The sequence below is a fragment of the Hyla sarda genome, chromosome 7 (genome assembly GCF_029499605.1).
Source record: "Hyla sarda isolate aHylSar1 chromosome 7, aHylSar1.hap1, whole genome shotgun sequence".
Classification (NCBI taxonomy): Eukaryota; Metazoa; Chordata; class Amphibia; order Anura; family Hylidae; genus Hyla; species Hyla sarda.
This window is the reverse complement of record NC_079195.1, coordinates 158,572,555-158,596,491: the sequence shown is the minus strand read 5'-3', so window position 1 is coordinate 158,596,491 and position 23,937 is coordinate 158,572,555. Positions and strand designations below refer to the sequence as shown.

Here is a 23,937-nt window from a genome sequence, read left to right as displayed (position 1 = left end):
GGAAGTCCAGGGGACCAGTTGGGAAGGGGGCGCCCAGGAATGGGAGAGGGGCACAGTACCTGCTCCGTGGCATAGAGGTCCCGAGCTGCAGCCATACATGAAGAAGGAGAAGAAAAGGGCTCCTAGAACCGTCTCAATCCGAGTATAAGATAGCAGGTCACAAGTCCATAGCGGGAGGTCCCGGATCAGCGCCGCCCGCGCAGCCAGTCATCCGCCTCAGCCGGGGAGGAGAAAAAGATGGCTACCGTCTACCACCCGGAGGCGTGCAGGATAAGCCATAGAATAGGGCACACCACGCTCCCTCAGCTGAGCCCTCACCGATGTGAAGGAGGCCCTCTTGCGCTGCAGGTCAGATGAGAAGTCAGGGAAAATGGATACACTAGCATTGTGCACCTTGATTTCAGGAAGTCGTCTAGCAGAATGGAGAATCAGGTCTCTGTCGTTACAGTTGAGAAAGCGCGCCAACAGCGGGCGCGGTGGTGCCCCAGGAACCGGTGGCTTAGCAGGAACCCTATGCGCCCTCTCTACAGCATAGGCCGCCGAAAACTGAGTGTCCGGGAAGAGTTCTTTTATCCAGGTTTCAACAAAGGCCCCGGGGTTCTGGCCCTCTGCCCGTTCAGGTAGGCCGATCACCCTGATGTTATTCCGGCGCAGCCGGTTCTCTAAATCATCATTTTTCTGCCGGGCACTCTCCAGCTGCTCCTGCACCTCCCGGAGGGAAGAGGGCAAGGGCTGCACAGAATCCTCTAGTGTTGAGATACGGGACTCTGTCTCCGTGACCCGCTCACGGAGGGTCTGCATGTCCTGACGCAGGAGGCCGACGTCCACCCGTACCTCCTCCAATTTGCCGGTAAGAGACGTCCGACAGTCTTGTATAGCCATGAGAAGGGTGTCACTAACCTCCCGCAGAGTTAGTTCAGGAGATCAGGCGGCAGGCTCTTCACCCCCGCTGCTGCAGAGCGCGCTCCGGCCTGCCCAGCGCCATCTTGTTTTTCAGCACGGGCATAATCACGGAGCTTTTCGACCGCCGTGCGGTCTTTTTGTTTAGCCTGATCCGGTTGAGGAGGCATATTACGGGTCCTCAGTCGGGATAATGAAATTGCAGGTCCTAAGCGGGAGCACTTACACCATGCGACCGCTCATCTCAACCGCCAAGCCACGCCCCCCGGGGGTTATATTTAATGTGCTGGCGGGGGGTATATATTTATTAATGCGCCCGCGGGGGTCATAGCTAGTGCGCTGCTGGGGGGCTAGATATATAGGCTATATGTCTGTCCCCCCCTGCAGCGCTATATATCTTGCCCCCCACAGCGCTTTTAATATACATATGGCCCCTGCTAGTCACAATGTTCATTTTTAAATCTCCCTCTGAGAGCCCTGAATGGCTCTTCAGTACCGGCCTTTCAGGGCTCCCGCGGGGGATTCAAAAATGAAAGTTAAAACACACTGATACATTGCAGGGTTGCGGAGCATGCCGCCCGCTCCCCTGCCTAATATCTTCTGATCGCGTCGGGTCTAAGAAGTGATACCCTCTGCGATCAATCCCTCAGCCCCTGTACTACAACCCCCATCATCGAACAGACTCTGTTCCATGATGGGGGTAGTAGTACAAACACTAATGTAGCCTACCCAGGTGTCTGCAGACTCGTGCAGCTAGGGAATTACTACTCCCATCATGGAAACAAGTCTGTTCCATGATGGGAGTAGTAGTAGTCCCTCAGCACTGCAGGAGTCTGCTGATGTCACCTCTTCTGAGCATGCTCATTAAAATAATGTCAGTTATAATATCGAGCATTAACAGGTTTATTTTCTAACATACATTGGCCATAGACTTCAATGTGAAAAATAACGTCCGTTAATTTACCCGTTTCTTGAGACGGGCGAAAAATTTGTGCATGTCACGTTATTTCTCCCGTCACAACTAACGTCCGTTAGTCATGACTGGCTATAACGTGATAACGGGTAAATGAAAAAAACCATTGACTTCAATGGGGTTGTTTAACGGGCGTTAATAATTATTTTTCAAACGTACGTTTATTAACGGGTGAACTTCATAGTGTGAAAGCAGCCTAATGTGGGGGGAACTATGTTGCCTACCTAGTGTGGGGGAACAATGCTGACAACCTATTGTGGGGGAACAATGGTAAGGTACCATATTGCGGTAGAGCGGTAGTCTTATACGGCGTGTATATCCCAAACTCTATATTTTAACTGTAAAAGTTGTGGGTCGTTTTATACGCCCAGTCGTCTTATACGCCGAAAAATACTGTATATATTGATTCACATATACAATATGTCTACTTTATGTTAGCATCATAAAGTTGACATGTTTTTACTTTTTGAAGACATTAGAGGGCTTCAAAGTAATGCAGCAATTTTCCAATTTTTCACACAAATTTACAAATCTGAATTTTTCAGGGACCAGTTCAGTTTGAAGTGAATTTCAGGGGCTTTCGTGTTAGAAATACCCCATAAATGAATCCATTATTACAACTGCAGCCCTCAAAGTATTCAAAATTACATTCAGAAAGTGAATTTCACTGAAATGGTTTATGGGGGGCATGTCGCATTTAGGAAGCCACTATGGTGCCAGAACTGCAAAAAAAAAATTTCACTAACATGCTGTTTTTTCCCCAAATTTTACATTTACACAAGGAGTAATAGGAGAAAATTCCCCCAAAATTTGTACCCAATTCTTCTGAGTATGGAAATACCCCATGTGTGGACGTGAAGTGCTCTGCTGGTGCAAGTGCTCAGAAGAGAAGGAGTCACATTTGATTTTTGGAAAACAAATTTAGCTGAAATGGTTTTTGGGGGACATGTCGCATTTAGGAAGTCCCAATGGTGCAGTTTCCAAAATGGGGGTCACATGTGGGGGGATCCATTGTTCTGACACACGTGGCCTTCAATTCTGGACACATTTTCTCTCCAAAAGCCCAATAACGCTCCTCCTCTTCTGAGCATTGTAGTGCGCCCGCAGAGCACTTTACATCCAAATATGGGGTATGTTCTTACTCAGAAGAAATAGGGTTACAAATTTTGGGGACTTTTTTTTTCCTATTTTCCTTGTGAAAATGAAAAATGTTGGTTAATACCAGCATTTTAGCGAAAAAAATATAAAATATTTTTTTTACATTTTCCCATACAAACGAAAATTCGGCAAACACCTGTTTGACATAAACGCAAAAAAATATACCCCCCCATTGTTATGTTCTGTGAGGGGTGTAGTTTCCAAAATGGGGCCACACGTGGGTATTTTTTTTTTTGCGTTTATGTCAGAGCCACTGTTAAATCAGCAACCCCTGTGCAAATCACCAATGCACATTGTGCACTCTCACTCCTGAGCCTTGTTGTGTGTCCGCAGAGCATTTTACTTACACTTATGGGGTATTTCCGTACTCAGGAGAAATTGTGTTACAAATTTTTGGGGTCTTGTGAAAATAAAAAGTATGGGGCAACACCAGCATGTTAGTGTAAATTGTTATTTTTTTTTTTTTTTACACTAACAGGCTGGTGTGGACCCCAACTTTTCTTTTCATACAGGGTAAAAGGAGAAAAAGCCCCACAAATTTTCTAAGGCAATTGCTCCCGAGTTCGGAATAACCCCATATGGAGCTATAAACTGTTTCCTTAAAATATGCCAGGGCTCCGAAGTGAGAGAGCACCATGCACATTTGAGGCCTAAATTAGGGCTTTGCATAGGGGTGGACCCGGATGCAAGCGTTACAATTGCCTCTGCTACCAAAAATATTCTACGTTAGTGATTCCCATATAGGGTGCCTCTAGCTGTTGCTAAATCTCCAGCTGTTGCACAACTATAACTCCCAGCATGTACTGACAGACTATACATGCAGGGAGTTGTAGTTATGCAACAGCTGGAGGCACATTGGTTGCGAAACACAGAGTTTGTTACTTAACTCAGTGTTTAGCAACCAGTGTGCCTCCAGCTGTTGCAAAACTAGAACTCCCAGCATGTACAGAAGCTTAGTGCATGCTGGGAGTTGTATTTTTTGAAACAGCTGGAGGCACACTGTTTGCAAAACACTGAGTTAGGTAACAAACTCTGTTTCACAACCAATGTGTCTCCAGCTGTTGCAAAACTGCAACAATCAGCATGCATTGACAGTCGAAGGGCATGCTGAGAGTTGTAGTTTTGGCTGTGTATGCTGCGAGCTGTTGCTTTTCAACAGCAGGAGGTGAACAGGCCTCACCTCCTGCTGTATCCTGCCGCCGTGACCGCCGCTGCTGCTGCCACCGATCCTGCTGCTCCTGTCGCCTCCACCGATCCTGAGGGGACCGAAATTCCCACGGGCATACCCATACACCCTCAGTCCTTAATTAAGGACTTTAAAACAGGGGTGTATGGATACGCCCGACGTCCTTAAGGGGTTAAAACTTTAGATCTCAGTAGTAAAACCTGACAGTGGCGTCTTAAGGGACTGTCCCTGGTGGTCTAGTGGTCTGGGGCGTTCCACTCTAGAGGTAGCCGGTGGGTTTATCTCTCTTCCTGTGCTGTCTGCGGCTCTGTAATTGATAGAGCCTGCCTGGAGCAGGCTCTACCAATGAAGCACAGATTATACAGATCAATGCAGTTCAATACAACTGCATTAATCTGTATGAAGAATCTAATGGTTCCTGCTAAGTCATCTAAGCGGAATAATAAAGTGTTGGAAAAAAGTTCAATAAAAGTTTAAAACACACACATTAATCCCTTCCATAAAAAGTTCAAATCATCTCCCTTTTACCATATAAAAAACACAAACTTAATAGTTAATTTTTTTTTGGGTATTGCTGCATGCGTAACTGTCAGTATTATTAAAATATAACATTATTTATTCCGAATGCTAAATGGTGTAAATGTAAAAAAATTAATAAATAAACCCCAGATTTTTTTTCATGTCATATCCTAGAAAATATAAAGTAAAAAGTGATCAAAAAGTCCAATTAACACCACAATGGCACCGATAAAAACAACAGACTACAGCAAAAAAAAATTATCCCTCATATAGCCCGGTATACAAAAAAATGAAAAAAGGCGCAAATAAGGCGCAAAAAAATATAAAATTCTAAAAAGTTTAGCATTCATTAAAGTTGGTAAAATATGACATTACATGTTAGTTTGACCACACAGTGAACAGTGTAAAAAAGAACCCACCCCCAGCAAAATTTGCAAAATTGCATTTTATTTCTTTCAATTTCACCTCACTATTTTTTTTTTCTGTTATGGCGTATATGTTGTAGAAAAATGGTATAATTGCTAAGGTATCATAACTAAGTACAATTGGTCCCACAAAAAACAAGCCCTCATATGAAAGTGTAGAGTTATGGCTTTTAAAATGTAAGGAAGAAAAAAAATTAAGTGCAAAAGCAAAAATATGCCCTGTCCTTAGGGGGTTAACAACCACAAAATTGTTTCAAAATTTTACTCACCGTTACATCTGCAATAAGAGCATCTGGGTCATTAATACCATCAGGGAGGCACTTCTTGTGTGGAGGAAGAGAGTCAAGCTTCTTGACAAGGCAATGTAAACCTTCAATCTCAAACCATGTCAAACAATGGGGCGTACTTGGAGGTGAAGGTGGAGTGGGCAGAGACATTGGTGGTGTAAGAGACTCGTGCAGGGCAGGAATTCTAGACATAAGTAATCTCTCCTCACGCCGTTGCCAAGATCGTTCTCTCTGTCTTCGCTCCCGTTCTCTCCGTCGCTGTGTCTCCCGCTCTGCTTTCCTTCTTTCTCTCTCTTTTTTACTTAAACCTTCTTCTTCCTCCCAGTCTTGATCGGATGAGTCATCATACTCCGATGAGGAGGAGGTGGGTGAGGAAGAAGAATCTGATGAAGATGAAGAAGATGATGGCGTTTCAGGTCTTTTCCGACCATTCAGCTCCAAATCTATGAGGAAAGATAAGGAATAAACAGTTAATTAAATTTATTCTAAATTATGTTTAATAATTAGGGGTAGATTCATCAAAACTTGCACAGAGAAAAAAAGTTTACATGTTGCCAATAGCAACCAATCAGATTCCTTTTTTTATTTTTGAAAAGTCCTCAGAAAAATTAAAGAAGTGATCTAAATGGTTGCTATAGGCAACTGGTCAACTTTTCCTCAGCACAGGTCTTCAGAAATCTCTCCCCTGCCCCCCCCTCCCCCATATGTCTAAGATGGGAACAGCCCATAAACAGGTTGCAAAGCTCATTAAGGAGATCATTTATTGTATGAATCTTAGCAATGAACATTGGATATGCAATTCAACTTGAGATGAATGTAGTCCATACACAAATGGGAGATTTATCAATAGCTGTGCAGAGGAAAAGATGCCTAGTTGCGCACAGCAACCCATCAGCTTGCTTCTTTCATTTTTGAAAAGGCCTCTGAAAAATGAAAGAAGCAATGTGCAATTGGAAGAAGCAAGAAGCAATTGGTTACTATGGGCAACTCATCAAATTTTCCTCTGCACAGGTTTTGATAAATCTCCTCCTAAGTTATTTCAGAACACTTTCTGTTAGAACACATCACTTAACTGCCTGAAATATCAGGCAGCGTTATATAGGGCAAATAACTTCCAGTTCTGGCGCTTGAATTAATTTATTTCAATATATTGTACATAGTACAGGTAAAATTATAGCACTTAACACATTTTAAGTTCGGACAGAACTCTTTCACAAGACGTGCATATTAAATACACAATAAAACAGGCTTAAAAGAAGTCGTCTACTGAAAAGTATGTCCAGTCCATTGTACCCTGGCTGCAAAAAAAAGAAAACAAACTTTAACTCACCTTCCTCCATTCCCCCGTAGCGTCGATACAGCTGTTCGGTCTTCTTCCGTGTGCACGGATCGTCACACTGCGCTCAGCCAATCACCAGCCGATCGCAGTGTGACGACCCATGCTGCAGTGGCGCTACGGAGGAAGGCGGGTAAAAGTTTTTTGTTTTTGTTTTTCGGGCACAACGGACTGGACATACTTTTCAGTAGACTACACCTTTAAATACACATATTATACTGAAAGGTCAGAAGAAGCCTGGGGAAAAAAAAACACAACCCTGACCTACATGTGGCCCAAAGATGGAAAATTTCCTTTAAACACGGAAGGGAATAGAGTTTCAAAAATGATCAGCCGTTATAATGAATTGTAGTAACTTAATAAAACATACAACATTATATATATATATATATATATATATATATATATATATATATATATTCAATGGCCCTGATTTACTAAGAGTGGAGTGTAGTTTTTTTTGTGGGTTTTAAAGGGTACCTTTAATAAAAAAAAACTTTTGATATATTATAGACTAATGTAATACAGAATAACTTTCCAATAGCATGTTATTAAAAAATATACTTCTTTCTATTTAATTTTCCACTTTGAAAAAATTACCACTAGGTATCACTCCCTGGCAGTGAGCAGTGCTGAGTTTGTCTGTGTTCCGGCTGCAGTTTGAGATTTAGGACTCCTGCATGAGTCTGAATTCTATAAAAAAGGACTGGTAGGGAGACCCCTAGTGGTCATTTTCCAAAGTGGAAAATTAAATAGAAAGAAGCATATTTTTTATAACATGCTATTGGAAAGTTATTCTGCATACATTAATCTATAATACATCAAAAGTTTTTTTTAATGAAAGGTACCCTTTAATTCCCTACAATTTCCATGGTATTTACTAAGGTTTCACAGCATTTTGCACTTTTCTCTACATTTTGCTTTTTTACACATGCTCCGATCTGTCGGGTTTTCTTCAGCAGACATCCACTACATTTTCTGTGGAAACCTTAGTAAATATGTTGGATTTTTGTGAAAATGCTGGGGACATGCCCCATTTGTTCTGACCACGCCCATTTCCCCCAATGGCCTTTTTTGGGTTCTCTCAGTAAAATGGAGAGTTAGTCAGATTTTGTTCAATTCTGGCACAGACAATTTTTGGCGCAATGCGCCATAATCTAGCGCACAATCCTACAAAATATGTTGGGTTTACAATAGTAGATCAGGGCCAATGTGTGTATGTTCCAGCATCAATTCCACATGGCTGAAGATATGTTGATAAAACTTGGTACATGTTAATTATATGTCAGCTACAAACATAGGCTAGATAAATTAACCCTAACCCACCTACATTTGCGAGGGTCAGGGTTTTTGTTTAAAGCCCTATGCAAGTCTATGGGAAATGTATGTTCCAGCATAACTTCCAGATGGCTGGAGATATCTTGATGAAACTTAGTACACATGTTACATATATGTCAAATAAAGATATATGATAGCGAAATTAAGTATAACCTACCCCTTTACGTGAAGGATGGGGTTTTTGTCTTAAAGAGTACCTGTCACCAAACTAAACTTTTAATATATTGTTCCTTATGTTATTATAATACACTTTGCTATTTACTTGCAGTTAAAATTCTCAACCTTTATATGTTTTTAATGTTCTCTCACAGGCTTCAATAATGTTGCGCCTGCTGGGGAAAACCCACTTTCTCCTGCTGGAAGTTCACACAATGGGAGCAAAGGGAACGATATGATACACAGCTTTTTAATGCTCGGAATTTTTTTTTAGGGCAGGAGGGGTGTTAGGAGTGGTTAGTAAATATTAACTGAGTAAGTTTAGACAATATGCAATGCAGGAAAAGATTTCCAAAAGGAAAAAGGTTTCCAGCTCCCAGGAAAAAATTAATGTTAAAAGTCCAAAATGTAATTAAATCATTTAAAAATCTGCATGAAAGAAAAAAAAAAAACACATACCCAGTGAGTTAAAAATACAATGCCGACGCGTTTCGGACCATTAGGTCCTTAGTCATGGCACAAGAATAACTGTCGAACTTTTACTTTTATTTTAACCCTCTTCCAATGTATTGCAAAAGGAATGCCCATCCCCGATTTGGAAGTTCGGCGTCTGTCGTCACTTCCTGGGAGGAATTCCTAAAGCAAACTTAAGTCCAATAGCATTAACCCATTCATGTATTCCACTAAAGAAAATCCATACATGAATACACGTAATTAGAAATAAACACACATCATCAGAAAAGATAAAGAAAAAAAAAATTGGCAATAAATCCAAAAATATAAGATCGGACAGCCTCATTGTCACTTCTACACATGAGTATCTTCACATCAGTAAATCCACCTCTCAGTAAAAATAGGATAGATCATTTAAAAAATGTAACCCCTTAGGAGAACGAGATTCTAATTTTAATATCCAGAATGCTTCCCTTTTGAAAACCGCATGTGGCCAATCGCCTCCTCTTTGCGGTCGAGATACTCGTTCTATACCCACAATCTGAATTGATTGCGGGTCACCTGAGTGCCTCTCCCAAATATGCCTGCTCAGGCCAGATAGTGCACAAGAACCACCAAATTATTCAGATTTCGCACTGAAGTGTCCACATATCCTCCTTTTTAGTTTTCTCGTGGTGCAGCCTATGTATTGCACATTACATTGTGTGCAGATTGCAGAATAAACTACATGCGTTGTTTCGCAGTTTATAAATGATTTTATATCATAAATTTTCCCGTTGACTGGGGAAAAAAACTGCTTGGTTTGTTTTATGTATTTAAACAGGCTGCATCTCGAGCGTGAACATTTGTAATTACCTACTGCACTCAGCCAACACTTATTTAGATTTTTCTTAAAATCACTATTCGATAATCTACTCTGTAATGATTTGCCTTTTTTTGCAACAAATCTTACTCCATTCCTTAGAATTTTGCAGTAATCTTCATTATCATAGAGTACAGGGAGATGTTTCTGTATGATGTTTTTAATTTCATTAGTGCTATATGGAGTGGAAAAAGTAACTGGAGGTTTTTTTTGGGGGGTATTTTTAGATGTATGTTTTTTTACTATCAGGGACTATTGCAAGGTAATCATGACGATTCTTGCTGTCAACAATATTTTTGGCTCTATTTAGGGTATTAGTATTATAACCTCTTTTACGTAGATTTGTTGCAATATCCTTGCATGTTTCCTCATAAATAGCATTATCTGAGGAAGCCCTTTTAGCTCCAATGAATTCCCCTATTGGAAGGTTGCGTGTGACATGTTTGGGGTGGCAACTTTTGGCAGAGATAATGCTGTTACCGGAGGTAGGTTTCCTCTATAGCTTACAAAATATACAATTTTTATTTGAATAACCGGAGAGAGTTACATCATGAAAATTTATACTCTCACCACCCCACTCCAGAGTAAATTTTAAATTGAAAGTATTGTTGTTAATATATCTAAGGAAATCCTCCGCCTTCTCTCTGCCGCCAGTCCACACTAGGAGGAGGTCATCCATATATCTGCCATACCATTCTATAGATGGAAAAAATTGATTTATGGCAGAATATAGATGACACTCCTCCCAGTACGACATATAAAAAATTAGCCAAAGTTGGCGAGAATTTTGCGCCCATAGGACATCCTGATACTTGCACAAAAAAATTCTTCATCAAACTAAAAATTATTGTTTTTCAACAAGAATCCTAGAAATTCCAGAATATAGTCACACAGTATATCATCATATCAACTATACTTCTTGATATGATATTTGACCGCAACCAAAGGCTTTGTATGCAGAATACATGAGTATAATGAAGTTACATCACAAGATAACCAGGCACTATTTACACTCCATTTCATAATTTCTATTGCATTTAACAAATATTTTGTGTTTTTTACATAACCTAAGGTTTGTACTGCAAGAGGTTGAAGTAATGTGTCAATCCAGGAGTCACTCCATATAGCACTTAGTTCAATGAAATTAAAAACATCATACAGAAAAATTCTAAGGAATGGAGTAAGATTTGTTGCAAAAAAAAGGCAAATCATTACAGAGTAGATTATCTAATAGTGATTTTAAGAAAAATCAAAATAAGTGTTGGCTGAGTGCAGTAGGTAATTACAAATGTTCACGCTCGAGATGCAGCCTGTGTAAATACATGATACAAACCAAGCAGTTTTATTCCACAGTCAATGGGAAAATTTATGATATAAAATCCTTTATAAACTGCGAAACAATGCATGTAGTTTATTCTGCAATCTGCACACAATGTAATGTGCAATACATAGGCTGCACCACAAGAAAACTAAAAAGGAGGATATATGAACACTTCAGTGCAAAATCTGAAGAATTTGGTGGTTCTCGTGCACTCTCTGGCCTGTGCAGGCATATTTGGGAGAGGCACGCAGGTGACCCGCAATCAATTCCGATTGTGGGTATAGAACGAGTATCTCGACTGCAAAGAGTAGGCGATTGGCCACATGCGGTTTTCAAAAGGGAAGCATTCTGGATATTAAAATTTGAATCTCGTTCTCCTAAGGGGTTACATTTTCGAAATGATCTATCCTATTTTTACTAAGAGGCGGATTTACTGATGTGAAGATACTCATGTGTAGAATTTACAATGAGGCTGTCCGATCTTATATTTTTTGATTTATTGCTGATTTTTAGTTTTTTTCTTTATTTTTTCTGATGTTGTGTGTTTATCTCTAATTACGTGGATTCATGTATGGATTTTCTTTAGTGGAATACATGAATGGGTTAATGCTTTAGTTTTCTTTAGTAATTCCTCCCTGGAAGTGACGACAGACGCCGAAATTCCTTTTGCAATACATTGGAAGAAGGTTAATATAAAAGGAACAGTTCGACAGTTATTCTTGTGCCATGACTAAGGACCTAATGGTCCGAAACGCGTCGGCGTTGTATTTTTAACTCACTGGGTGTGTGTTTGTTTCTTTCATGCAGATTTTTAAATGATATCATTAAATTTTGGACTTTTAACATTAATTTTTTCCTGGGAGCTGGAAACCTTTTTCCTGTTGGAAATCTTTTCCTGCATTGCATCTATACCGAGGATACGGCTAGGCATCTTTCCTGGCTTCCGAAATCTACCTGAGTGCGTAGCTTGAAGTCTACAAGAGTGGTGAGCTGGCTATTGATCTTTTCTCTTTGACTGTGTTCACATTACCGTTTTCTGCCGTGTCTTCCGCTCATACATACAAAATTGAATATATCTAGCCGGCGCTCCTATATTTACCTTTATTTCTTCTTGTATTAATTAAATGCAACTTAAAAGTCATTTATAAATTATATACAAAAAAAAAGATAACAATTAAAACACTATGGACGAAACTGTATCTTCTAACTTGACTAGTCTAGACAATGAGGAACGACTTACCCAAATGTCAAATATGTTTTCGGAACATGATAGTAAGGATATACCTTTTGATTTGAAAAAATCCTTTTGGGATCTGGAACATCTCAAATCCCAGCAGTTAAGACTGTACTCTATGATGAGGAATTCATGGAAATTTGGAATAATGCCCTGACAGAATGTTCATTTAAATTAATGCGGGCATAGAGAAAATAGGAAGTTAATGGACATTGAAAAAAATCTTAAATTAATCAACACCAATCTGGACAAATATAAAGGGGCACCAGAATTGCAAATTCTAAAAAATAAAATGGATGAACACCTCAAGGATCTAGAGGAATCAATTCATGAAATCATGAAAAAAACAAAATTCAATAGGGACTTAAGAGACTATGCAATAAACTCTGTTTACACATGGAAAAGGAATCCTAGAAGCAGACAACCCAAACCAATTCTCAAAAAAACACACAATGGGAATACTGGTAAAAAAGACGAACATGATAAAAGAAAAAATGTAACATTCAGTTCCTCAGATACGGAAAACACGGACTATTGTACCGATGGTATGGAAAGCTCAGAGGATGAATTGGACTCTTATTCCACCCATGTTCACCAAAAAGTACAGTCATCAAAAAACGGGAATGGCCATGTCCCAATGAAACATACAACTTCAGGAAATATCAAAAGGAAAAACACTAAAGAAACATATGCAAATCAAAAAGGAGACGCCCAAACCATAGAGCAGGACGAAAACACAAAAGATGTACAGAAAAGATATACAAGACAGAAATAACGCAAATAAAAAAGGATGACAATTTAAATGACCCTGCTATAGATGCAATGCAGAAAGATAGTAGGGATTTTTGTATTTCAGTGATTAACCTATCTGCAACTACTAGAGATGAGTGAACTTTTCGCGATGTTAAAAAAGGCTATTTCTAGCCTACATACAGCCTCTATAGGGGTATAGAACACTTTGCTGTGTCGTAAAACGCTTATGGAGTGTGCTGGGGTAGTGAAATAATACTGTTATTCAGAATAGCATGCAGATTACCGGCATCGCTCTTAGAATCACTGCCGTACAGCAGCACAATGACCGAGCCTGGTGGTGGCATCAGTGTCAGGAGACCATATAGTGACTGAATGACATAGCGTGGACATAGCGTGGCAAGAGGAGACCATTTAGTGGCTGAATGGCACAGCGTGGAGTTGGCTGATGCACTAGTACACTACACACCAGGGCTTCACAATCCCCCCCCAAAAAAACAACACAATATATGAAATTTTTGTCAAAGATTTCTCATTGGTAGCACCCGCTATCCAAAAATTTGAAATTTCCAGAACCAGGCCCCACCCCAATGGCATCAGTAACCCATATATTGCCTGCTTGACACAGCCTGAAGTTGGCTGATGCAAGGGTACACACCAGGGCTTCACAATCCCCCCCCAAAAAAACAACACAATATATGAAATTTTTGTCAAAGATTTTTCATTGGTAGCACCCGCTAACCACAAATTTTGACATTTCCAGAACCAGGCCCCACCCCTGCGGCATCAGTAACCCATATATTGCCTGCATGACACAGCCTGGAGTTGGCTGATGCAAGGGTACACACCAGGGCTTCACAATCCCCCCCCCCCCCCCCAAAAAAAAAAAAAACAACACAATATATGAAATTTTGGTCAAAGATTTCTCATTGGTAGCACCCGCTATCCACAAATTTTGAAATTTCAAGACCCAGGCCCCACCTCTGCAGCATCAGGAACCCATATATTGCCTGTAGGACACAGCCTGGAGTTGGCTGATGCACCAGTACACACCAGGGCTTCACAATCCCCCCTCCAAAATCAACACAATGAGAAATGTTTGTCAAAGATTTCTCATTGGTAGCACCCGCTATCTAAAAATTTGAAATTTCCAGAACCAGGCCCCACCCCTGTGGCAACAGTAACCCATATATTGCCTGCATGACACAGCCTGGAGTTGGCTGATGCAAGAGTACACACCAGGGCTTCACAATCCCCCCCCCCCAAAAAAACCAACACAATATATGACATTTTTGTCAAAGATTTCTCATTGGTAGCACCCGCTATCCAAAAATTAGAAATTTCAAGACCCAGGCCCCACCTCTGCGGCATCAGGAACCCATATATTGCCTGAAGGACACAGCCTGGAGTTGGCTGATGCACTAGTACACACCCGTACACACCCAATCCCCTCCCAAAAACAACAACATTTTAGAAATTTTTTAAAGAAATACCTTTGTGTAAGAACAAGCACGTATCCAACAGTTCACAAGACTCTATAATGCAGGACGGTGGACCACCCAAAGACATTCTTCTCAAAAATAATAAACCACACAATGTTTGAAATTTTTTTACAAAAACTAATTCAATATGTGTGTAAGCGCATCTGTCTCCAAAAGATCAGATCACCAAAGGACTTTTTTCGAACAAAATGATGGAGAGTTAATCCCTGTCCATTTTTTTTTTTCTTTAAAAAATCACATGCAACAAGCGTTCCGTTGTGTAACGATTAGCATTCTGGAAAATTAAATTTTATTACTGAAAAAATTATCAGGAAATAAAAAATAAAAAAACACTACCCAAGAGTGTTTAATTACCCCATACATTGCACCAGGAGCAGTCAAGAATAGGCCTCAGCAGTACCCAAGAGGCTTTAATAACCTCCTACCTTTGCACGATCAATTGCGAGATCAAGCAATGCCAGGTGTGTTATGCCCTCTGATTTCCGGGGCCGCAGGCGCGCTCCACTGAACGGATTAGCGTGTCTCTGGCTTTCATCAACCCAACCGGTGCTGGTAACCCGCTAACTCCCGGGAAGGTAAGCTGTCGCAAAGCAGGTGGTCTCCCCCGGGCACGTTTGGTTTGGCTCCAGAATTTCCACTATTGCCACACCACACTGACTGCCAACCGTGCTACCGCCTTGCTGACTCAAGGGCAACCTGCAACTCTCTTCTCCTGATGATGAACCCCCTTCTCCTGAGATCAAGCAATAACAGGTGTGTTATGCCCTTAGATGTCCGGGGCCGCAGGCGCGCTCCACTGATCGGATTAGGGTGTGTCCATCTTTTTTAGTAGCACCCGCAATCCAAAAATGTTAAATTCCCAGACCCAGGCCCCACCTCTGCGGCATCAGGAACCCATTTATTGCCTGAAGGACAAGGCCTGGAGTTGGCTGATGCACCAGTACACACAGGGCTTCACAATCCGCCCCAAAATCAACAAAATTGTATAATTTTTTTTTTTTATTTACAACTTTGTGTAAGCACAAGCACAAATCCAACATTTCAGAAGACTCTATAAGGCAGGACGGTGGATCACCCAAAGACTTTCTTCTCAAAAATAATTAACCACATAATTGTTGATTTTTTTTTTTTTTTTTTTTTTTTTTTCTGACAAAATACCTTTTTGTTAAAACAAGCGCATATACAGTAGTTCAGAAGACTCTATAATGCAGGATAGTGGACCACCCACAGACATTCTTCTATAATATAATAAACCACACAATATGTTAAAAAATTTTTAAATCATTGAAATTCCAAGACCAAGGCCCCACCTCTGCTGCATCAGTAACCCATATATTGCCTAACGGACACAGACTGGAGTTGACTTATGCACCAGTACACACTACATACACGGGCTTCACAATCCATCCCCAAAAAAATGCTAAGTTTTATCGAAATTGTCTGACAAAATACCTTTTTTTTTTTTTTTTTTTTTAAACAAGCGCATATACAGCAGTTCAGAAGACTCTATAATGCAGGACGGTGGACCACCCAAAGACATTCTTCTCAAAAGTAATAAACCACACAATGTTTGAAATTTGGTTAAAAAAATTATTACATGTGTGTAAGTGCATCTGTCTCCAAAAAATCAGATGGCAAAAGGATTCTATTCGCCAAAAATGATTAAGCAGAGTTAATCCATCTCCATCTATTTTTTTTTTCATAAAAAAATCACACACGCAACAAGCGTTCCGTTGTGTAACGGTTAGCATTCTGCAAAATTCTATTTTATTACTGATAAAATTACCAGTGAATTTAACAATAACACTACCCAAGAATGTTTAATTACCCCATACATTGCACCAGGAGCAGTCAGGAGTAGGCCTCAGCAGTACCCAAGAGGCTTTAATAACCCCTTACCTTGCCCGATCAATTGCGAGATCAAGCAAGAACAGGTGTGTTATGGCCTCATATGTCCTGGGCCGCACTAGCGCTCCACTGAACGGATTAGCGTGACTCTATCTTTCAAGGACAGGTGCGTGTTGCACGCTGAAACCAGTTCGTGATAGGGATCTGTGATTGCAATTATTTAATCTTAAAATGAGGAATTACCAGTAAGTGAGGGTCATAAGCTGGCGTTTATTAAGTCCCTGCCCTTTGTACACTCCGCCCGTCGCTATAAGCGATTGGATTAGTTAGAGAGTTGGTTAGTGAGGTCCTCGGATCGGCCCAGGCGGGGTAGGAGAAGGCCCTGGCAGAGAAGGCCCTGGCAGATCATTGTTGAAATTTGCATTAAGCATGTATTTAGCTACTGCTAAACATCCAAAAATTTAAGGCCCAAGGCCAGAGGCACCAGGGAGGCAAGTAGTTCCTGAAAGACACAGAATGAGTCTGGAGCATGCATTTGCAGTACCCAAGAGGGTTTCATAATCCCTTACATTTAAAGATCAATGTTGACATTTGCATTAAGCATGTATTTAGCTACTGCTAAACTTCAAAAAATGATAGGCCCAAGGCCAGAAGCTTCAGTTTTCCCCATATTAGGAGCATACTTGTCCCTCAGATTAGGCAGCATAGATGTCCCCCAATCAGCGAGGGCCAGTCAGAGCCAATCAAAGGGCCGTATGTGTCAAGCGGGCCGTACAATCCCCAGGTCTGCCCCAGAGGGTTTCATAACCAACCACAATAGAGAAAATTTTGTTGTAGGAGCATGGCCAATCTACTCAGACCCATTTGTCATTGGTGGCTGGAAATCCTGGCTGATCCATCCCTGATTCATCTTGACAAACGTCAGTCTCTCCACATTTTTAGTGGACAGACGAGTTCACCTTGGGGTGACTATGGCCACGGCCGCAGTAAACACCCGCTCTGATGGCACACTACTGGCCGGGCAGGACAGCTTTTCCAGGGCAAACTCCGCTAGTTGCGACCATAAATCGAGTTTGGCTGCCCAGAAGTCCAGCGGATCTTCAACGGTTGTTGGCAGGGTCATGTCAAGGTAAGCCATCACCTGCTGGTTCAGGTCCTGCTCCATGTCCACCTGCTGCTGATGAGTAGCTTCACTATGCGGCTGAAGGAAGCTACTCATCAGCGACTGTAGACTCAGGCTGCTGCTGATTGAGCCGGTACTGCTCCTGCCACCCCTCCCCAGCAGCCGTGGCAGTGGAAGGTGAGGGCAGAGGGCCCCCCCGAGTCAGACCTGCGAGTGGATGGACCATGTGGCCGATAGGCATCGGCCAACCGATTACGTAGAAGCTCCCTGAAGTAGGTCAGTTTGTCCTCCCTCTCAGTGGGTGTAAAAAAGGCCCCCATTCAGGGCCGGTAGCGAGGGTCTAATAAGGTGGAGATCCAGAAGTCATCGCGCTGACAAATTTTGACAATTCGGGGGTCACTACGCAAGCAACTCAGCATGCATCGTGCCATTTGTGACAGTGACTCACTGGGACTACCTGCCTCCATCTCCACTGCATACTGCCACGGTGTGTCTGGGTCCTCTGTCTCGCCTCCCTCGTAATAACCCTCCAGCTCCTCTGGCTGCTCCTGCTCCTCCCCTCCTGTCCAATGACCAGAAACACCGGCCATCTCATCCACCGTAAACTGTGCTCCGCTCTGCCCCTCATCATCCTCCTGCAGTTCATCCCCCACAGGACTCATGTAGCCTTCTGATGGAGGCGCAACATCTCCATTGCGGTGACCAGCCATGTTTTCAATCATTTTTTGGAGTAAATGTAGGAGTGGAATTACGTCGTTCATAGCGTAATTCCAGCGACTAACAAAAAATGTGGCTTCCTCAAAGGGCCTCAGCAAACGGCAGGTGTCACGTATGAGCTGCCACTCGTTCTCATTGAAGTTACACAGTTGAGTACTCCTATCTGGTTGTATCATCAAAAAATGTGTGATGGCTTTTCTTTGTTCGTATAGTCTGTCCAACATATGGAGGGTGGAATTCCAACGTGTGGCAACGTCACAAATGAGACTATGTTGTGGGATACCGTTCTGACGCTGCAGCTCAAGCAAAGTGTGCTTGGCGGTGTACGAGTGGCTGAAGTGCATGCATAGTTTCCTTGCCATTGTCAGGACGTCTTGCAAATGGGGTGAAGACTTAATGAACTTCTTGACAACCAGATTCAACACGTGTGCCATGCAGGGCGAATGGTTCACACTTCCTTGCCTCAGCGCGGCCACAATGTTCTTCCCATTGTCGGTCACCATGGTTCCCATTTCCAGATTTCGTGGAGTAAGCCATAATCTGATTTCTTCCCTAATGAACTTCAGCAGTTCCTCCCCTGTGTGACTCCGTTCGCCAAGGCAAACCATGTGAAGGACGGCTTGACACCGCTGTGCCCTACACACGTGGTATGATGAAGGGCCACCGAGATTTGGATGTGCAGTGGAGGCCGAGGACACGGGGCAGGAGGAGGAGGAGGCGCACACTGTAAAAGGACCAACTGCCTGGGAGCGAGAGCGTGGAGGAGGAAGCGGTGTGACTTGTCCAAGTTGCTGCTGTGGCTGTGCAGGAACAACATTTACCCAGTGGGCCGTAAAAGACATGTATTGTCCCTGCCCGTAGTTACAGCTCCACACATCGGCGCTGCCGTGCACTTTTAAACACACCAACAGACTCAAGGACTGGCTCACCTTCTCTTGTACAAACTTATGCAGGGCTGGTACTGCCTTCTTCGCAAAGAATGACGGCTTGGGACTCTCCACCTCGGCTCGGTACAAGCCATCAATTCCCTGAAAGCTGCAGAGTCCACCAGTTGGAAAGGGAGGGACTGCAACACCAGCAACTTGAACAGGACCACATTCAACTTCTGCGCCGTTGGATGAGTGGGCGCATACTGTTGTCTCTTGGACATTGCTTCACCGATCGGTTGTTGGCGGAATGGCTGACTACGAGCGGAGGAAGCAGGAGTGCAAGAAGGATGGTTTGACACAATGCTCCCTTCGGCTGAGGTGGTGGAGCCTTGGCTGGATGACTGAGGGAGCGGATGGCCACTGGGTGATGCGGCAGACTGGACCACTACCTCGGAGCCACGGTTATCCCAGGCCGCTTTATGGTGGCGAATCATGTGTTGACACAGGGCCGTGGTGCCGAGATTGGGACCCTGGCCACGCTTCACTTTCTGCCCACAGATTTTGTATGTGACTACGCTAAGGTCCTCCGGATTCTTTATGAAGAACAACCACACCGCAGAGTAGCTGATTTTCCCACCCGTAGTTCGCACTTTCACTGCTATTGGCGCCATCTCCAGGAACTCCTGTTCCACTACCTCCCTGAAAGGTAGCTTGCCGCGAAGCGGGTGGTCTCCCCCTGGCACGTTTGGCTCCTGAATTTCCACTACAGCCACCACCACGCTGACCATGCCAACCGTGCTACCGCCTTGCTGCCTCATAGACAAAGAGCAAATCTCTTCTCCTGATGATGATGAAGCCCTGGCTTCTGCACCCGGCTCCCAATTGTGATCGGCTTCATCATCATCAAAAGATGTGTGCACGTCACTGATGTCCTCCTCGTGTTCCACAACAGTGTCTGCCTCAGGACCCTGAGCAATTGAAACACTGCCTCCAACACCACTACTTGGCCGCCTTGCGGAGCAAGGGACGCATGTCTCCTCACATTCTTGGCTGCCCATTAGATGCTGACTGTCCTCTATTACATTGTCTTCGCTAAATAGTGGAGCTGAACCCAAAGCATGAGATACTTCTTTGGGAGAGGGAACAGCATAGGACAAAGGCAATGGGATTACAGGGACTGCTTCTGGGCTATGCCAACTGAGGGTTGTGTCTGAGGAACCCACCGACTCTTGACTGGGGTTGTCAGATGTCGCTTGTGATGATGGGGATGAGTGTGCAAACCAATTGTAGAGGAGAGATGGGTCGACGACACGACCGCTGGGTGTTAACGGGAGCTCAGGCCTATTGCTGCGACTCCTGCTATCACTCGCCCCAAGTCTGCTGCCAACTCTGCCTGACGTATGTAGGCCTCTGCCCCTTCTCTGTGCACATCCTGGCACTTCCCTCCCTGGTTGGCAAAAAAAAAAAACCTCAGCTAAAATATTCGGTGAGTATACAATTTTTAAGCACATCAATATTGTTACAATGATTGCATACAATATGAGTACAATTCAAGACATAATTCCAACGCATTTCGTTGCGGCACATTTCAAAGCAGCCCAACTCTTCAGGGACAAGTGCATAGAGGGCAGGAGTATAGTTTCTCCTGTCACCTATCTCACTGAATAGTAATACAGTCTTGATCCGACAGAGGTATAGATAGTTAATCTGGTGTGCTTAGATATTGTGCTTAGATAAGAAGACCCAGGTGGGATTATTTAATTAGGTAATGGTACAAAGATTGTGTTCCCTCTTGTGGATAAATGCCGTCCTGTGGGTAGATAGAGACGATATATATAGAGAAGTGTTTCAGTTTGTACATATTTTATTTTAGATTAAAGATAGTTCCCATAGCCTACCTTTGGTTGGTACAGCAGTTGTGTAAGTGCAGGTGCACAGATACAGTCGCTTATTTGAGGCTGCTGTCTCTTGTTTGAGGCTGATAAAGGTGAGCCTACCAAGAAGTAATTAGTTTACTAGACATACCATTGGTGGGGTAGGTAAGAAGAGGAATAAGGGTGAGGGATAGGTGTATTTACCTTGTATAAGAGGGCACAGTAGTTCACCCACAATAAGATGGTCCTACATTAAAGATCGGGCAACACCTGTGGGTTAATAGTAAGTTGTGACCATTTGGGGTAGCTTATACAAGGCATGCAAGGTAAGCATATATTGTAAATAGTGCCTACCAGATGGCGTCCTTTATAGGGTATAGGGAGCCATGGGGACACCAGATCAGGAAAAAGCAAATATATTAAACAAATTCTTCTCCACTGTATTCACTGAGGAAAATGAAATGCCAGGTGAAATACAGTGTGATATGGTAAACTCCCTTCTACATGTCACCTGTCTAACCCAGGAAGAAGTACAGTGCCGTCTACAAAAAATCAAAATAGACAAATCACCAGGTCCAGATGGCATTCACCCATGTGTTCTAAAGGAATTAAGTAATGTAATAGACAGACCCCTATTTTTAATATTCAGGGACTCTATAGTGACAGGGACTGTTCCCCAGGACTGGTGCATGGCAAATGTGGTGCCAATATTTAAGAAGGGGTCAAAAGGTGACCCTGGGAATTATAGACCTGTTAGTTTAACCTCGGTTGTATGTAAATTGTTTGAGGGTTTCCTAAGAGATGCTATTTTGGAATATCTTGATAAAAATAAATGTATGACTCCGTGACAGCATGGATTTATGAGGGATCGATCCTGTCAAACTAACCTGATCAGCTTTTATGAGGAGGTGAGCTCCAGCCTGGACCAGAGGAACTCGCTGGATGTCATATATCTGGATTTTTCCAAAGCATTTGATACGGTTCCACATAAAAGGTTGGTGCATAAAATGAGAAGTTTTGGGCTGGGGAAGAATGTGTGTAAGTGGGTAAGTAACTGGCTCAATGATAGGAAACAGAGGGTGGTTATTAATGGTACTTATTCTGATTGGGTGACTGTTACTAGTGGAGTACCACAGGGGTCCGTCTTGGGTCCTGTTCTATTTAATATATTCATTAATGACCTTGCAGAGGGGTTGAATAGTAAAGTATCAATCTTTGCAAATGACACTAAACTATGTAAAGCGGTAAAAACTATAGAGGACAGTGCACTGTTACAAATGGATCTGGATAGGTTTGTTTGGGCTGGGAAGTGGCAGATGAGGTTCAACACTGATAAATGTAAGGTAATGCACATGGGGAAGAAAAATCCGGGCTGGGATTATGTATTAAATGGGAGAACACTTGGGACGACTGACATGGAAAAGGACTTAGGAGTCTTAGTTAACAGTAAATTTAGCTGTAGTGACCAGTGTCGGGCAGCTGCTGCCAAGGCAAATAAAATCATGGGGTGCATCAATAGGGGCATAGATGCCCACGACAAGAAATAATTCTACCACTGTACAAATCACTAGGCAGACCAAACATAGAATACTGTGTACAGTACAGGGCACCAGTGTACAAGAAAGATATAGTGGAGTTGGAGAGGGTTCAAATACAGGCAACCAGAGTAATACGGGGAATGGGAGGACTACAGTACCCAGAAAGATTATCAGAATTGGGGTTATTTAGTTTAGAAAAAAAGAAGGCTTAGGGGAGACCAAATAACTATGTATAAATATATCAGGGGATAGTACAGAGATATTTCCCATGATCTATTTATACCCAGGACTGTATCAATAACAAGGGGGTATCTTTTACGTCTAGAGGAAAGAAGGTTCCTACACCAGCACAGACGGGGGTTCTTTACTGTAAGAGCAGTGAGACTGTGGAATTATCTCCCGGAGGAGGTGGTCATGGTGAACTCTGTAAGAGTTCAAAAAGGGTCTGGATGCATTTTTGGAGAGTAATAACATTACTGGTTATGTATACTAGATTTATAGGGACAGAATGTTGATCCAGGGATTTATTCTGACTGCCATATTTGGAGTCGGGAAGGAATTTTTACCTCCAGTATGAGGGTTTTTTGCCTTCTTCTGGATCAACTCAACTCAATAGGGACTTATTAGGGTTATAGGTTGAACTTGATGGACTCTGGTCTTTTTTCAACCTTATGAACTATGTTACTATGTTACCTGCCTGGAGAATAAAATAGCAATTACCAGGGGTGAAACATTAGAGAAAAGGTAAAGATAGGTGGACACTATGTACAAGACGACTTACAGTTGGCTGGATTGGTGGACAGCATCTGCAGAGATCAGGATGGCGTGGCATCTACCAGGTGCCGGCCTTAGTGACTTTAAATATGCCCGGCGTCCATGTACAGGGTGCGCGGGGACCGGAAGTGATATCACTTCCAGTTTGCGCATCACAGTGGAGCGCATAGTTACAGCGCTTCCCTGTGTATGCGAAGGCCGGATATTGCATCAGGAAAGAGGCATGCGCTTCGCGATGGAGCGCATCGTATACGCGCATGCGTACATCTGCCAAGAATAGCTTGCGTTCCACAATGGAGCGCAAACAAAGGTAGCGCACGGAAACAGTGCTCACAGATGTGCGCATGAAAGCGCAAGTCCGGGTACGACTTGTGCTTAAAGTTAGGAGCGCAACAGTAGTAATATTTTAATGATATTGGGTGAGCATTTGTTTTGAGGTGAAAGTGCCCTATATAGGTATAGATAAGGATAATTATAAATCAGTACCATGTTATAATGGTCCTTCAAGGTATTAAGTGGGCACTGATTAGAAGTAGAGCTAACATATATAGATGAGGGATACTCTATTGTATATTAGGGGGGCCAGGATAGAGGTGGTCCCCCACAGATACATAGGTAGTTCCTAGGTTTGAAAGATAGCAATAGTATGGATGACCAAAAAATATAAAGGATACAGGACGGATGGCAAGGGGGAACAGGAAAGGGGGAGGGCCATTACCTAAATGTTTAACCACAGTGTAGTGGAGAATACTAGTACTATAAATGGAAACTCCTAGTGGTGCACTGGTTAAACC

The 23,937-nt window shown here is 42.7% G+C and overlaps 1 protein-coding gene across 7 annotated transcripts in view; it reads right to left on the bottom strand.

Annotated features, from left to right (window-relative positions):
- KDM2A (lysine demethylase 2A) overlaps positions 1–23,937 on the bottom strand; it is a 703,602-nt gene that overhangs the window by 263,334 nt on the left and 416,331 nt on the right. For all 7 annotated transcript variants that reach the window (XM_056531111.1, XM_056531112.1, XM_056531113.1 and 4 more), the window contains one exon: positions 5,431–5,891. In XM_056531111.1, the coding sequence (XP_056387086.1) occupies positions 5,431–5,891 (461 nt within the window). The remainder of the gene's footprint in view (positions 1–5,430; positions 5,892–23,937) is intronic.